Below are 15,378 nucleotides of genomic sequence, written 5' to 3' on the forward strand. Positions count from 1 at the left end.
CCATGTCGGGAGCGAGGTAACCCAGTACTCTGACGCTGATCTGGCTCTAGGGGCACCAACTCTTCTCTTGGCAAGAGGAGTCAGGAGCAAGACCCTAGCAATGCACAATGTGCCAAAATACATTTGCTTCCAGTCAACTGATGGTCTGCTGGTAGGTAACTACATGGAACCAAGACCTGCGTGCCTCTTAGTTGGTAAAGATAAATCATAAAGCCTCCATGAACCACAATTTTATGCCAAACCTCTGTTTTATTAAAAAAGGAAACAACAAAAAGGTAACCCCCAGCAATGGTCTTACATGGCCAAAAAAGAGGAAATAACGTTATAAAGAAAACAGGGATTAGAAAATTTGTTCTTGAATTCATGTTTGAAAGTGCTTTGTTTAATATATAATTGGGGGTTTATCTGTTAAATCTGTATAAATTTAAAGCCCCTTGGGCTTCCCTGGTGGCACAGTGGTTGAGAGTCCACCTGCCGATGCAGGGGACACGGGTTCGTGCCCCGGTCCGGGAAGATCCCACGTGCCGCGGAGTGGCTGGGCCCGTGAGCCGTGGCCGCTGGGCCTGAGAGTCCGGAGCCTGTGCTCTGCAACAGGAGAGGCCACAACAGTGAGAGGCCCGCGTACAGCAAAAAAAAAAAAAAAAAAATCTTCTGTGTCTCCTAGAGTAAATTGTAGAGAGCAGTTCTCAAACTTTTGGTGTCTGGATCATTTCATGATCTTAAGAGAGCTTCTGTTTATGTGGGCTAGATATCAGTAATTACTGCACAAGGAATTAAAACAGAACATTTAACAATATTTATCTATAATTAATTTGAAAATAACAGGAATAAATTCATTACATATTGACATAAAGTATTTAAATATATATTTACAAAACAAAAAAGTTAGTAAAAAATGCCACTATTTTTGCATCTTTAATCTCTGGCTTAAGAGAAGACAGGTAGATTCTCATGTCTGCTTCTGCATTCAATCTGTTGTGTTCTTATGGTTGAAGTACGTGAAGAAATTCTGGCCTCACACAGATATGCAGCTAGAAAAGGGAGGAGCATTTTACTGGGCTTTTCAAATAATTCTGGATTTTCTTCTTTGACACTACACCAAAACTCAACAAGTGGTAGTTTCTTAAAGGTTAGTTGGAATATGGAACCTGAAACCATACCAGTAATTTTCTGTATTCTGTTAAATTCAAATACACTGGTATATTTTGTACTTTGAATGAATCTTTTACACCCGTCCATATTTTTATAATGGCATGCATTTGGTCACTTGGAAGCTATTAGTTCAATGAGTTATGCAGCTCTTCCAGATGTTGACATGTTGCATTACCAAATGGGATTCTATCAAGTAATCACATTTATTGATATCACCACCTACATCATCAGAAAATTTTTTATGTATTAGGATGCTGTCAGGTTCACGGTGTTGGGTACAAGTGTTACAAAATTCTAATATTTGCCTGAAAGCTTGAATCTATTAGTAATAAATATTGTCAACTATTTTTCTTGAAATGATGAGCTTACTTGGTTCATTTTTGAGAAAATGTAGGACATACACGTAAGTCTGAACAACTGCCGTCAGTGGTTCTAGTAAGAAAATGGCATTCCATTCAAAAAGCAGTGAGTTCAGCTCTTAACTCGAACAATGGCACAAGTACTTTTCCCTGGAGATCAACATCCTTCTTCGGTACGGAGCAGAAGCGCTCTGTACTTTATGTGTACTTCCCATTTTGTCAAAAAGACTTGTACTCAAGGGTCAAAATTTAAGAAGCTTAATAATTTTTACTGCTTCATCAGGACAGTCTCAAATGAAGTTGGTAATGTTTTGTTACCAGCAAGTCCACAGTAATAGCAAAAATGACTATTGCCTTGATTCCTGCAAAGGTATTAGGAGTTTTACCCGCCAGGGCTTTGGCACTATCAATGCAAATGACCAGTACAGTCAAAAGGGCTAATAATGTCTTAGTGTTATTATGCAAAGAGTTTTAATCTCTTGGAACCCCTGAAAGGGCCTTGGGGACCCCCAGGGGTGCCTGGATCACACGTTGAGGACCACTGCTGTGGTGGATAGTACCAGTATAAATCCACTCTCTAATCTGTTCAATGCTTATGTCCTTGTGGGGTTCACAGAAAGAAGATTTAAAAGGTTTATTTCTGTCTCCACATTCCTGCCCTCCCTGCTCAAAAAAAATTCCATTGTGGCGATCCAACATAAATAGTGTGTATAGAACAAAGAAATTGCAGTACTCTTGAGTTCATCAGCATTTTTCTCCCTAACAAAGAAAGCTACTCTAACAAGCTATTGGGAAAACTACTGTGAGTTATAGGAAATATGACATGCTCAGTCCCCCTTCTATCCCGTCTAACTCCCAACCCTCCCAAACCTTTTCACTTCGGGGGTATTTTGGATGAGCTCCTCATAGTGTCCTCAGAAATAATTGGGTGTCCTAATTCAGCCACATGCAAATTAATGCTCCCCTAAAGAGGCCTTATTATAATTTCCAACCCTTGATGTCTACATAATCCCCTATAGTTCTTTAACTTCTTGCTTTCTAACTTCTGTTTACCGATGCACTACTTTTGTCAGCTCAGTATAGCATCAATTAGTAACACAGTTGTTTATTAGGTCTCCCTAGAGCCTTGAGAAAGCTGCTTTGTATTTATTAATGACTACGCAGAACACTACTATTTTTCGATAGCATTTAAAAATGAGTAAATTACTGAAGATGAACTATAAAAGAACTTCAAATGTCAAAGGCAAGCAAAAAAAAAAAGCACATTATTTCAAACCACCCATAATGCTTCCATGGTTAATTTTATTTTCAATTTAATAACAAGAAGTGGGGGGGGGGGGAAGTCAAATCCAGACTCTTCTTCCCGTTCTACCGTTAGCATTCTGGAGTACACACCATTTGCTTGACAGAACTGAGGCACCGATCTGGCGACTAATTAAGAGCCGGTGTAACAGGTCTAAATTTCATTATCACACACACCTGTTAGGTAACGCACACCTGATTCAGCAAAAAATCCACCCACAAGGCGAATGTTAAAAAATTTAAAAGCAAGGGTGTGGGGGAGTGCCGGTGGGGACAACTCCAGAAACTTAGGTCTAGTTTTATGTCAAGCATAATTCAAAACAACCAACTTGAAATGTATCCAATTTGTACTCTCTTATTTTGTGAATAATTCCTTGGACCCTATTAGGTGAAGTTAGAGCTGCCCATGCCGGTACACAATTCGCTTCTTAAGGAAACCAGAGACCAATCTCTCCTGCGATGAGTCTCTCCTAACCAAACTTAGAGCGACGGGGAGCAATTATAGAGCTCATTTGCCCTCCTTTTATATTCCTGGTCATTTATGAAATGAAGACGCTGATCTGCAAAAAAATCACTTTGCATTCAAGAAAGGAGCTCTGGGAGCTACCCCAGAGCATCTGGCTACGAGGCAGAAAAACACACCTCGGTGCACTTCCTTTGTCTTGCGCTCTCTCTTTGATGTGTAAGTCACTGGTGGAGTAAGCTGTGATCGCTTTGATGTTGAACTTCTAGACTTTATTGTTACTAGCATGCCTACAAGGAGAGCTGTCAGTCATGTCGTACATCTGAACAACCGTTTTTCTTTACGGCACATCTCTTACAAGCATCAATCCTTAAGTACATGTTTTCGCATTTCTGCTGACTACCACACACTTCATTGGAGGAGGGCTGTGCTCAAATATAACTATAGCACCCACATCTTCTGTAAACACCCTGAGGCGTCATCAGACGGCTGGTAACCAACCTTCTGCAACAAGAGAAGCCTGAGCGCAAAACATATTTCTAGCAAATGAAAACATTCTGAAAACACTCAAGCCATCTTAACAGTCAAAATGAGGAGTTTAGCCAATATTTCCCCTAAGCAGCCATTGAAATCATACAGAAACTTCCAAGCCACTTTAAAAGGGATTCTGAATGCAACAGCAACAGGGGGCTTAGAAAGTCTGCCAAAACTTTGAGAAGTCTTGACTCACATTAAATGACTGTGTTTCTCTGCAGTGGGGGAAACAAAACACTTCTGTTCTACATGATTATGCTTGTGATAGAAACATTGCTTTTGAAATAGATTTCTGCCAATTATTTTGTCAAACGGTATCATTTTCAGAAGGTGCTTGCTATTATGGATGTAGCTTAAGTTACAGGAAGATGGCTTTCTATAATTTTCTGTCTAAGGAGAACATATGGATGTATATCAACATGTGTCAATTTCTTAAATATATACATGCCAAACAGGCAATGTGCTCATCCTCAAAAAATCTCTGTTGAAAAATACACGGCTCTGATTTCATTTACCGGCTCCCATCAGATTTACTTTTCAAACTCCTTTCTCATTTGTGCAACTGCCGAATATTATCAAACCCCGCTGGGAGATTCCACACAAAAAGGAAATAAAGTTAAGGTGCTTACATCACACCATGCTGGTTTATAATGAACTGGTATCTTTCTGAATAAATGTTTCAACGAAACCCAAGTTCTTAGAGATACAGGGTCACGGATGAGGAAGCAGAATATTTTTCATGATAGAACTTAGTTTTGTAGTTTTCTTTTATTAAGCTGGCAACACAGGAGAGATACACTGTTTCTGCTTGTTAAAAAACTGCAAACAATATATTGGGAGAGACTCAATGTCTTTGGGTTTCTGGCCTGGAATATTTGGTAAGGAATAAAATTACTGTGGTGTGTGATGCTTAAGACTATTCCAGGGCTTCCATTTTTAAGCAACCTCCCTACCCCGACCTCCTCGGTTTTAACTCAACCATCAAAAAACGCTTTGGGCTAGAATTTGATACATAAGGTATGACTAATTTACCAGAACTAAATCAGGGCATAAATATTAATGAAAGCTTGCTTATTCTTAAATTTATTTAAATAATTGGCAGAAAGTAATTACCTCTTTCTACCTTAAATTTTCACTCCCCAAAAGAACCGATCAGTTGATGAAGGGACCTCTAGCAATTAGGGGTTGAGACAAGGAATAAGGAAACTAGAGTGTATTTGTTTTCTTCCTCCCAGTCTTGGACGAGAAGCCAGACCTTTCCTTCTGTTTTAAGACAAACATTTTCACAGAATGAGAGAGCTGGAAAAGCTCTTGATGGCTATCAATTCCCCCTAATTTTACAAATGGGGAAAGTGAGCAATTGAGGTAGCCTGACCTGGCAGGAGAACCCATGTCTTCTCCCACCCTACATGGGGGTGGGGGTGGGGGTGGGGGGTTCCACCATCCAACACTACTGCCCTGCACCGGGGACGGACGACTCACATGTCAAATAAGGGTGTTGGACCTCAGAGGTTTCTCGACCAGAATCATCTGGACAGCTTTAACAAATTATCAATACTTGAGACCCACCTCAGACCAATAAAATCAGAGCTTCCAGGAGTGGAGCCTGGGCTGGTGTTTTTCAAAAAGCTCTCTAGACAGTCTAGTGGGCAGACAAGGCTGAGAACTAAGAGACCAGATGACCTCTAAACTCCCTCTTGGGTCTACGGCACAACATTCATCACTGGTTAGAAAAAATTCTTGGATTTCATTCCCTGCTGTTCATCCATGAGGCCATAAGCAATTCTAAGCCATTACAATTTCTATGTTGGCCGAGCTGTTGTCACTATCTGTATTTATCTAGTTCATTTATATGTTTACTTAGGTATTATCTACCTCTTCCCACGAGAACATACACTCGAAGAGACCAGAGGTGAAGCCTGCTGTGTTTGCTGTTGCCCCCATGGCAACATCACATCTGCCACATGATGGGCTACGGCACCGCCATTTTCCAAAGAAGGAGGGGCTGGAGTTGGTGCAGAAGGGGGTCAGCCTTCCTCCACCATCAGCCAGAGTAGTTCCACTTTTCTGTCTCACCAGACTAGAATCTAAGTTGCACAAAGGCAGTGTGGTGTCTGTGTCATTCAAACTTCGCCATTCCAGTGCCTGGAGGGGGGCAGATACACACCAGGTGCTCAGGGCCTGAGAAACATCACCTTATAAATAGGAAGCATTCACAACTTGCAGGGCTCTGAACCCTGGACTTTGTTGCTGAAAAAAAAGCAACATAGAAGAGGCATCACTGTTGCCACTGGAGTTGGCCTTGACTTTTGAGGCACAATCCCCAGCCTGCCCCACTGAGTGGTCACAATGGTGGCAAGACCCAGCCTCGGGGCTCACTGAGGGCTAGAAGGCCAGAGCTCCTGGGCAAGGTTTATGCAGAAAAGGAATACAGGGTTGAGAAAGCATCACAGGGGCCTCTTCTGTTTGGATCATTTGGGGTAACAGACTGGGAGCCTGCCCACTTTTTTCCTACACACTGGTTGATAGAAAGGCCAGAAATAATCAGAAGAATATCTCAAATGTGTTAATAACATCCAAACAATGGCAGAAACTGCTCATGGTGTGCACCTCACCCACTCTGAAAGGAGATTTCAGTGGCCTCAAAGGAAAGTTTAGGCTTACCTTAATATCACTGACCTGAGCATCCTTTCCTCACTAGTAAGAGGAGAGGGTTAGACCCGAGCAGTAGTTCCCAAACCTGTCAGATCCTCAGTCACCAAGGGGAGATTTACAAATTCAGATTCCTTGGCCTCTCCCCAGACCATCGGAATCGTGATCCATATAGGTGGTGATAGAGACCGGGCACTTAGTTTTTTTAAATGCTTCTCAGCTAACCGTGAAGATCAATGATATTTGGGAACCATTGAAGGGTTGGAGGATTCTGCTGCCCATCTGAGCTCTGACAGGCAAGGGCGAGGTTTCACAGAGGGAGTGAGGAGGACCATCTGAACTGGCAACACCTGAGACACCTTTTAAATACCTTCTTGGGTTGGGAAGACCAGGCTGACAGAATCAGGGTCTCCATGGGTGGGACCCGGAAATCTGCCTTTGCAACTCTTCTGGTTATGGGTTGCTCTCCAAAGTTTCAGAGCCACTGCTTAGGCAGGATTTTAGAGCTACCCTATGGCTTATTTGGAAGGGAATCATGTTCACACATAAATAGAAGGATTAACTTTATCCAATTACATTAATGTTTCATTGAGTGTTACAAACTCTTTGTTTTAAATGGCATGGACTTCATAGAAACTACAAACCTATAAGCTCAAAAGTCTTAAAGCAGCTTTCTCTAGTTAAGCATGGCAGGCAATTTCTCAGTGCATGTCTTTAAACGCTGATTCATGGCTTAAGATACACGATAGGGAGGAAGGTGTCCTTGTTCTATTATAAAAGCACACAGGTGGCAACAACGTAGCACACAATAGGCACTTAATAAGTATTTGCTGAAACAACTTTATTTCGTTATTTATACCCAGGGTTCTACCGAAGATTTGACATGAGATAAAGAAAAGAAGAAAAAAAAACCCTACGACTGCAAAATGAAAATAACATTCTGTGAAAAAGAGAATATTTCTCATGTGGTAAAAGAATCACACTTCTGGGTGGCGCAGTTTGAAAAACGGTTTGCTTCAGTAACTGATCTGAAACTTAACCACAAGTCTTCACTTCTGAACCACTACCTTATTTCTATGATGAAAAGGTTTAAACAGCAGGTTTTCCTGACTTTTTAAAAATTCCCTTCCTTCTTTTTCATGTAAAGATGCAATTTAATCTTTCCGGTAGGAACAAGTAAGCACTGTCGTCCTTTAAAATCCTGGTGATTATCTGTCATTAAGATCACCCTGGTTATTCTAGCTCAGCTCAGAAGCCTGGACTACTTGAGCAATGCAAAATTCACGTAAACTTGAATTCTCATCTCTCCCCGTAGCATCAGTAACAAAAGATATTTAAGGAAATAGGAAGGTCAATAATCATTTCTTTGATTCCAATACAGAAACCAGATTGTTTCGTAATAGTTTCACACTCAATATACCACTGAAATCTAAGCACACATTTCACTTGTATTATCTATTATCCTAAAAATTACACAAACGAATGCTTATCTCTACTTTGTGCACTGTTTTAAAGCATAAATGATATAATGTTCTAAAAACCTGTGTAACATATACTCAATTTCTTTGGCAAGTTGTATATACTTAAGTGAATAAAATGCTCTAACCCTAAGACTTCAGAAACCAGCGGGTTAATAGTTTTGCATCCATTGAAAAATTGCTCTATTGCCAAAAATATCAACAATAGTTTACTTCTTTCTAAATGTTTCCCTTTTTTGAAAGAAAAAAAAGCTTTAGATTTAAAAAGGGAAGATGCCAGATTTCTCTGATCAAAATGACTGACAATCTCTTTTTAAAAAATATTCGAGGGTAGAGGAATAGAATTGAGGTTGAAATTCTAAAAACAAACAACCAAACAACAAAAAAACCCAAGGATTACCACAAAGGTCATAATTGTTTACTCACAAACCAAATCTCACTTAAATATTTAACTTTAATATGGAGCCAAACAGAATTTTATAAATCAACTTTATCTTAAGTTTAAAAAAAAATTCCCTTCCAAGCAAACTTTTAACATTCATTATCTCTCCCACAGACGCATTTCTAACAACCATGCAAAACAATAAATTACACTTTTGAATCTGATGTAGAAAGTCCCACAGCAATCGAGAAAATAACTTCAACCTTTGACCTTCTCCACTAGCCTGATGGGAAATGCATTGGCACTGTTACCGCTTTTAGCATTCCATGAGAAAGTAACCACTAGAGGGCAGCCTTATTTCAGCTCTGACACACTACTTTGGCGAAAAACACCTCAGAAATGCTTCTCATGTTCCTTTAATTATTTTTTCAATATCTTTGATTTTCTTGGATATTTAATATCAACTTCAGTTCATCCAAAAGTATTTCTAAGTAGGTCAAAGGTCCACTTTCACAAATTACAACGGTAGCACAAAGGCTAGTCATGACGTTCAAAAGATACAACCTAGCTTATGAATCTTAAAAAAATTAAAACAAAATTTAAACTCTTTTCTCTTTACTACATGGTGGGTTAAGTGCTGAGTCAATCATATCACAACTAGGACTCGGGTTGTGGTACAAAATTTCAAGAGGTTCTAGTCAAACTGAAATGTGCTTGAGGAAAAAAATGACCAAGGTTGCTAGAAGGCTGACTGTGAACAGAATGGAGTGGAGACACACAGCAAAGATTGAGGGAGGGTGTGTGTGTGTTTCATACTTAGTCTTCAAATAACTGACAATCTTTCAATCTTTCATATGAAAGATGGATTAAATTGTATTGTACACAGCCCCAAAAGAAAGGATCAGAATCGAGGGATTAAAAGTACAAAAGAGAGACTTATGCTTGAAATAAAAATAATTTTCTTATTCAAGATGGAATAAGCTTCCTCTAACGATAGTGAGCTCCCCATCATAGGAGGTGTTCAAGCATAACCAGACAATTTGCCAGGAACGCCGTGGAGAGGAACCAAATGCCAAGAGGGTGTGTATCTGAATGACATTTTAGGTTTCTGCTCTCCCTGAGACTCTATGAAATGATGCTTATTTGCTTTCAGGCAAAGACCACTCAATCCAGTTGCCAGAGAAATAAACCCCCATCAAGTGAGAAATGAGCTTTTGCAGATCTATCTACTTGGAAACTTTGACTCTGATTTTCTAAAAGACAACAGATTTCTCAAGAATACGCCCATGATCATGCCCGTTAGCTGTCATGGAAACAACCAGGACAGCACTCACAAGCCCAAGGATTCATGAGTTTTCTACTCCATAAAGGGATATGAAATTTAGAAGATGCGTTTTTGAATGCTCCCTTTGCCTAAAGCTAAGTGGACCATATAGATAAGTCTCCAGCTCGATTTTCTCATAATGGAGTTAGGTTACACAGGTTAGCTGCATTTCATAGTATTCCATATTCTTTAGGAAAGTAATGCTTACATTTCACTCAGATCATCTTACAAGAAGCAGACTTAATGAAAATCGTGGATGAAGAGAGCTAATGGTAAGCAAATAAGAATAACCCTATTTGTACCAAATTGATTTTATTAAATAGTAATTTAAAGATATTAGGCTCAGCAAAGCATTACATAATTGAATCTATTTTTTTCCCTTATAAACGCCAGAGTTATAATTTCCACTAACTAGAGACAAAGTTATATCCAGGACATTTTCACAGCTTCCTCCAGGGGAGGCAGCGCGAAGACAGTAGAAATTAGGGCTCTAGCCCTCGCTTCACTTGTCAAGCTTGGCTAACCAACACATAACCTCTGTGAGCCTCAGTTTCTTCGACTAAAAACCACGACAGTGTCAATGACTTCCCAGGGAAGATTAAATGCGACAAGAATGGCTGCAAACCATAAAGCAGAAAACAAATATAGATTAACATCAAACTGCGATTTGTTTATGAAATGCTTAGTAAATTTCAGAGGCAATGAAATCAAAGGCAAAAAATGAAATCGCTGGCAAACCTAGGGAACAGGTTTGACATTAATTTTTATACAAAGATTTTAAAGTCATCATAATTCTTCCTTATATTATGATGAGGGCTAACAAATGCAGCTCAGAAAATCCAGAAACAAAAGATTTCAACTGCTTTCTTGCGTTTTGCCTGTTGGCTAATATATGCTAGTATCTGTCTATTTAGACCTCTTATTTCCGGATATAGCACTCTGACAATGAACAGAAAAACCATGATCAATCATGTCACAGACAATACTGACAGATACAAAAATCTCTGACTGCAAATCTCTAAGGCCATGACTCAAGGGCTGGTGTGGAAGGGAGGTATCGTTGGTGGAGGAGCTAGAGGAGGGAGAGAGAATAAGTAAATCATTCCTCAAAGGGTCAATATGTGGTCTTTGAGATAATATCAAATGTGAATTCACATCTGTGTTGTCACTGGTGGACCCCTCCAAATTATTATTATTTTTAAAGCACAGAAACATAAAGGCTAACTCTGAGCATCTAATTATGGTTTTTTTAATTAATAAATATGAAATATATAGGTTAAGGCGGGCTTGATTTCTTATTAATAAACACTGTGAATACTTAGAATCCATGCAGAAAATTTCTATGACAAAGTATTCATAGATTAGTTCAACACAAGGGGTTTATTGATTACTAAAATAAGCTGAGAAGATTTTAAGAAAACTCAACTCTACCTGTGCAGATCTAGCTATCTATCTATGTATCTAACCATCCAGTAACTTTTTCTCCCAGTAAATGGTCATTTGTGAATATTATTTTCTTAGGTGCCCCAGAGCAAATTACAAAGTAGCTAGGTGCTACTGCTGATGCTTTGCAATTATCTACTTGCTGACCTCATCCATTTTATTGTGATTCACTTGGCTGGGAGGGAAAGGTTGGGAAAAAAAGGAGTCTAGTAAGAACTATTAATATATTTACTAATATATCTACTAGATAGTAAAAAAAAAAAAAAAAAAAAGCCCTAATATTTAAATCATATATATATTTAAAGGACTAAGTCTGTTTAGAAATTGTATTATTTTATAACTGGGCAGCATTAAAGAAATTATATGGTACTCAATTCAAATCGAGGGCAAAGTGGTTTACTTATGATAAATTGAAAGTGATGTGATTGAAATATGTAAAATCAAGAGACTGCTCATGAAAATGGTGCTTCTAAAATATTCTCCACTTCATAGAAGGTCCGAGCTCCCTCCTCACCCAGTGGACAAATGGACTCAGAGATCCTCTTTGTCTTTAAAAGAACTGACCTCTCCTTGTCTGCTAAGCACTCTGGGGTCTGAAATAGCTATTTGAGTTTTCTCTTTCCAAGATCCAGCCATCACCCTCTTCCAATCCTACCCATCAAAGGTCATGAAAATGGAAAAAAAAAAAATCCCAGCTAAGGGATACCACTGACACAGTACTTAAAATAAGACGAGGGATAAAATTCAAATTTCATTTGGGAAAGAGAAAGGCCAAATTCTTTAAAACTATAAAATCACATTTACTAGAGTTGGAAATACCCCTTATCACCCACATATACAGTAGTTTCAAAGCGGTAACATGCCTTGTGTTTGTACATGGATTGTGCTGAGGGAAGAATCTATGATGGGACAGACATTCCCCTTAAGCCTCCCTTCACTCCCTTAACTCCATTTACATGAACACAGGCTGAGTGCTCTGCTGCTAGGAAGCAAAGGGGGGTATAATCTACTAAAACTGATGAAGCGCTCGCATTTCCCTTCAGCACTGGCTGCTGCCTGACATTTGGCCAAAGCACTTTTATGATGCGTAGAACAAGTGCTCCCCTGATTATAAATGTTATCTCTGGCTCTCTCCATTTGCTCAAGAAGCAATCCAAATGGTACTGGAATTCTGTTGTTAATTAAACAAAAACAAAACTGAAGGATGAGACTAGAGTTGCTCAAATGAAGATTTATTACTTCTAAGCACAAGCCCACTTTAAGCCTAAACTTATTTGACAACTAATGCAGAGGAAGGATTTTCTTCTTTGGTGAGTTCAAAAGGCCTGCTTTAATGATGTTTTAAAAACATCAGTAAATCAGCCAACAAAGAGAATGTTTCTCTTTTATGGTGGCTTGTTCTCTCCTCCCCCAGCCACATGCATACACATACCAAAAAACTAGATTGTAAAGAGTGTTTCTGTTTTGTATAAAAAAACTAATTACACAAACTCTCTTACATATGGGACCAATTTAACTATTAAAACTGAGAGGCAGTAGGGAAGTATTTAATATGACTCTGGGACAGTTTTTTTTCCCCTTAAATCTGATACGGAAACATTTACAGCATTCCTTATTTTCCACAAACTATTTTTCTTCAGTTTAAATAAGCTCCAAAGCAAGATAATCCCATTAAGACACAGGATATTATGATATTGGGAATGAAATATTCTAATTGTCTAAATGCATTTTATTTCTACACCTTCCCCCTCCGCCCCCCCGCAGCTCAGCTTATAGAAAAACTGAATTGCCAGTACATCTGAGCTACTTTTCGCAAAGCACAATACTATGCATCTATTATCTTGGGGCAGCCAGAGGTCACTCCAAGACAAATGTGTGGGCTAGAGCTTTTGGGGGATATAGTGGCGGTGTGATTCCCATGGTTATATCACTAAGGGATACTATGGAACTTCATTTTGTGCTAGCACTACAAAACCAAAAGCCTATGTACTCAGAAACATCAACATTAAGTTAAAACATTCAGACGCACTTTCCTTATTGTTTGGTGGTTAGTGTTCATTAGGGGAAATAGTATCAGCTGCTCACCCTTCCTCAGTCGACACCAATCATACTAAATAAAATAGATAAGGATTAACATTGACACCTCCCCAAATCTATTTCACGCCTTAAAGAAAAAACGGAAGAAAATGTCTTAACTACAAAGGTTATCTGAATCGTTTTACTCTTACAGGATTAATGAACCGCTGGAAATAGCATAAAAGTTTTTTTAGAGGGGGAGGGGAGAAGCATACGTTTCGTCTGCATAAGAAGTCGGTAAGAAAATCTTAAAATCATTTTGGGAAGAAAAAAAAAGTTAAGTGCTTAAGAACGTGGAGGTCTCCTACCCTTTCCTTTATCTGTTGCATATTCTAAAAATGATTAAATTTCATTTCCCCCAAGCCACCGGGGAAAAGACAAAAATTTGCTCTGGGCACGTCGTATAGAAAGATTTCATCTCAAGCAGCTCATCTTAGCGTCCAGTACGTTTCGGCCTGTTAATAATTAATAAAAGAGATGCCACCCAATCTCTAGTGAAGAAAGGCAAAGCTCGGTGATCCGAAAGTAAACCCAGTGCAGATACCGAACTGGTGTCCTTCATCTAGGATTGCAACAAAACCTCAACCTTAGCAAACGTTTAACGAGCGCTCCGCGCCCGCACGGATGGGCAGAACCCGCAGGACAGTCTGGGTCTGCAAAACTGCTGCGTATGAGGGGAGCCCTGTCCGCCGCAAACAGATGGGGCTCTAAATCCCCACTCCCAGCGGCCGGGTCTGCGGGCAGATTATCGGCCCCGAAGAACCTGCTGGCGCACGAGCCGGCGGAGGGCTGCGGGCTGAGTTTTCTCTCGGGCTGTTTGCGTGTCTCGGCTTGTCCGGACGGCGCAGGCGAGTTCCTGCGCACCTCCAAACTTTGGCTTTCCCATTATATTTTCCCTGACTTGCCATGGTTTCTTTCCTCCTCACCTGAGAAGACCTGAAGCCAGTCCTCTCTGCAACCAGTCCCCGCTGCCATCCCGCCACCAGCCCGGCAAAGGACTTCGGATCAGGGCGGAAGGCCGGACGAGGAGGTCTGGCCGCGACTAACCCGCGCCCGCCGGCCTTCGCCGCCGTCTAACCTCCACCACTGCCCGCGAATCCTGTGCGGGGGGAGAAGTTGCCTCCCCACATCCATCCACAACCCAAAGTATCAAGTGAGGGTGCGCTGCGGCTGCCGCCCAGGGAGTCTTGGCACGCTCCAGAAGCCCGTCTCGCTCGGGCCTGCGCGCTTTCGGAAGCGGCCGCGGCGGGCACGCAGCGCGGACCTGCCGCACTACCCCTGCAGGCGGCCGCCCTGGCGCTCGGGGCCGCCGGGCGGCGGAGGGGGGCGGGGGGGAGCAGGGTGCAAGGCCCGGGACGCTGAGCAGTCCCCAGGAATGACACCGCGCCCGGGCGCACGCTCGGCCCGGCCCGGGCGCGGCGCCTTCCCTACGTAGGCCGGAGCTGTCCGGGGTGCGGGCCCTGGGGACCCGTCGCGGGCGCCCCTTGGCTTCCTCCGAGCTCCTCAGACCCTCCCCTCCCTGCCAGAAGCGCGGCGACTCCCAGCAAACTTTCTTCCGGGCGCCCCGCCGGGTGCCAGGCGGACCTGGGCGACTGACAGAAGCCGGAGAGGACAGAAGAGAGGGGTCCAGCCCATGCGCCTTTGCCCCCGACAGGAGGCAGGCAGATCCCGCGACCGGGCTCAGGGGGCGCCCTGCAGGGGCCCAAAAAGCCCTGGCGGGGCTCCAGCGCCCAGCCCCGGGCAGTACGTGCGCTCGGGCAGGCGCGCCCACCCCTCCCCCTGCGCGCCCGCCTCCCCGCCCCCCGGAGCAGCCAGCCCACCCGGCCCCGGCGGGGCGCCCAGGCTCACCTTTCATCGCTGCGATCACAAAATACATCATTTAAGCCGCGGTGCGGAGAGCGTAGGGAGAGCGGATGGTCCGACCCCGGAGCCCCCTCTGCCGCCGCCGCCGCCGCCTGAGCCACAGCAGCAGCTGCCGCAGCTGCCCGTCCGCCGAGAGCCATCCCGAGCCATAAGATGCTCCATGTGACCGGCTGACATCACGGCCGCCGCTCTGTTTACACCGCGCCCCTCCGCTTCCTCCCCGGGCGGGAGGCGGGCGGCGGGAGGCGGGGGCGCCCTAGCGCCGCGCCCCGCCCCGCCCCCCCGGGCAGGTGAGCGGCGGCGGCTCCCGGGCGCACCCGCGCTGGCGCTGCCCTCCCACGCCCCCGGCC

At 42.5% G+C, this 15,378-nt stretch overlaps 1 protein-coding gene across 1 annotated transcript in view; it reads right to left on the reverse strand.

The window, feature by feature from the left end:
• Positions 1–15,153, reverse strand: part of RORA (RAR related orphan receptor A) — a 101,916-nt gene extending 86,763 nt beyond the window's left edge. The window contains exon 1 of the mRNA XM_082647531.1: positions 15,014–15,153. Coding sequence (XP_082503657.1) covers positions 15,014–15,044 — 31 coding nt within the window. The 5' untranslated portion in view covers positions 15,045–15,153. The remainder of the gene's footprint in view (positions 1–15,013) is intronic.
• Between the last annotated feature and the right edge of the window lie 225 nt (positions 15,154–15,378).

This window comes from Grampus griseus, assembly GCF_964374135.1.
Source record: "Grampus griseus genome assembly, chromosome: 2".
Classification (NCBI taxonomy): Eukaryota; Metazoa; Chordata; class Mammalia; order Artiodactyla; family Delphinidae; genus Grampus; species Grampus griseus.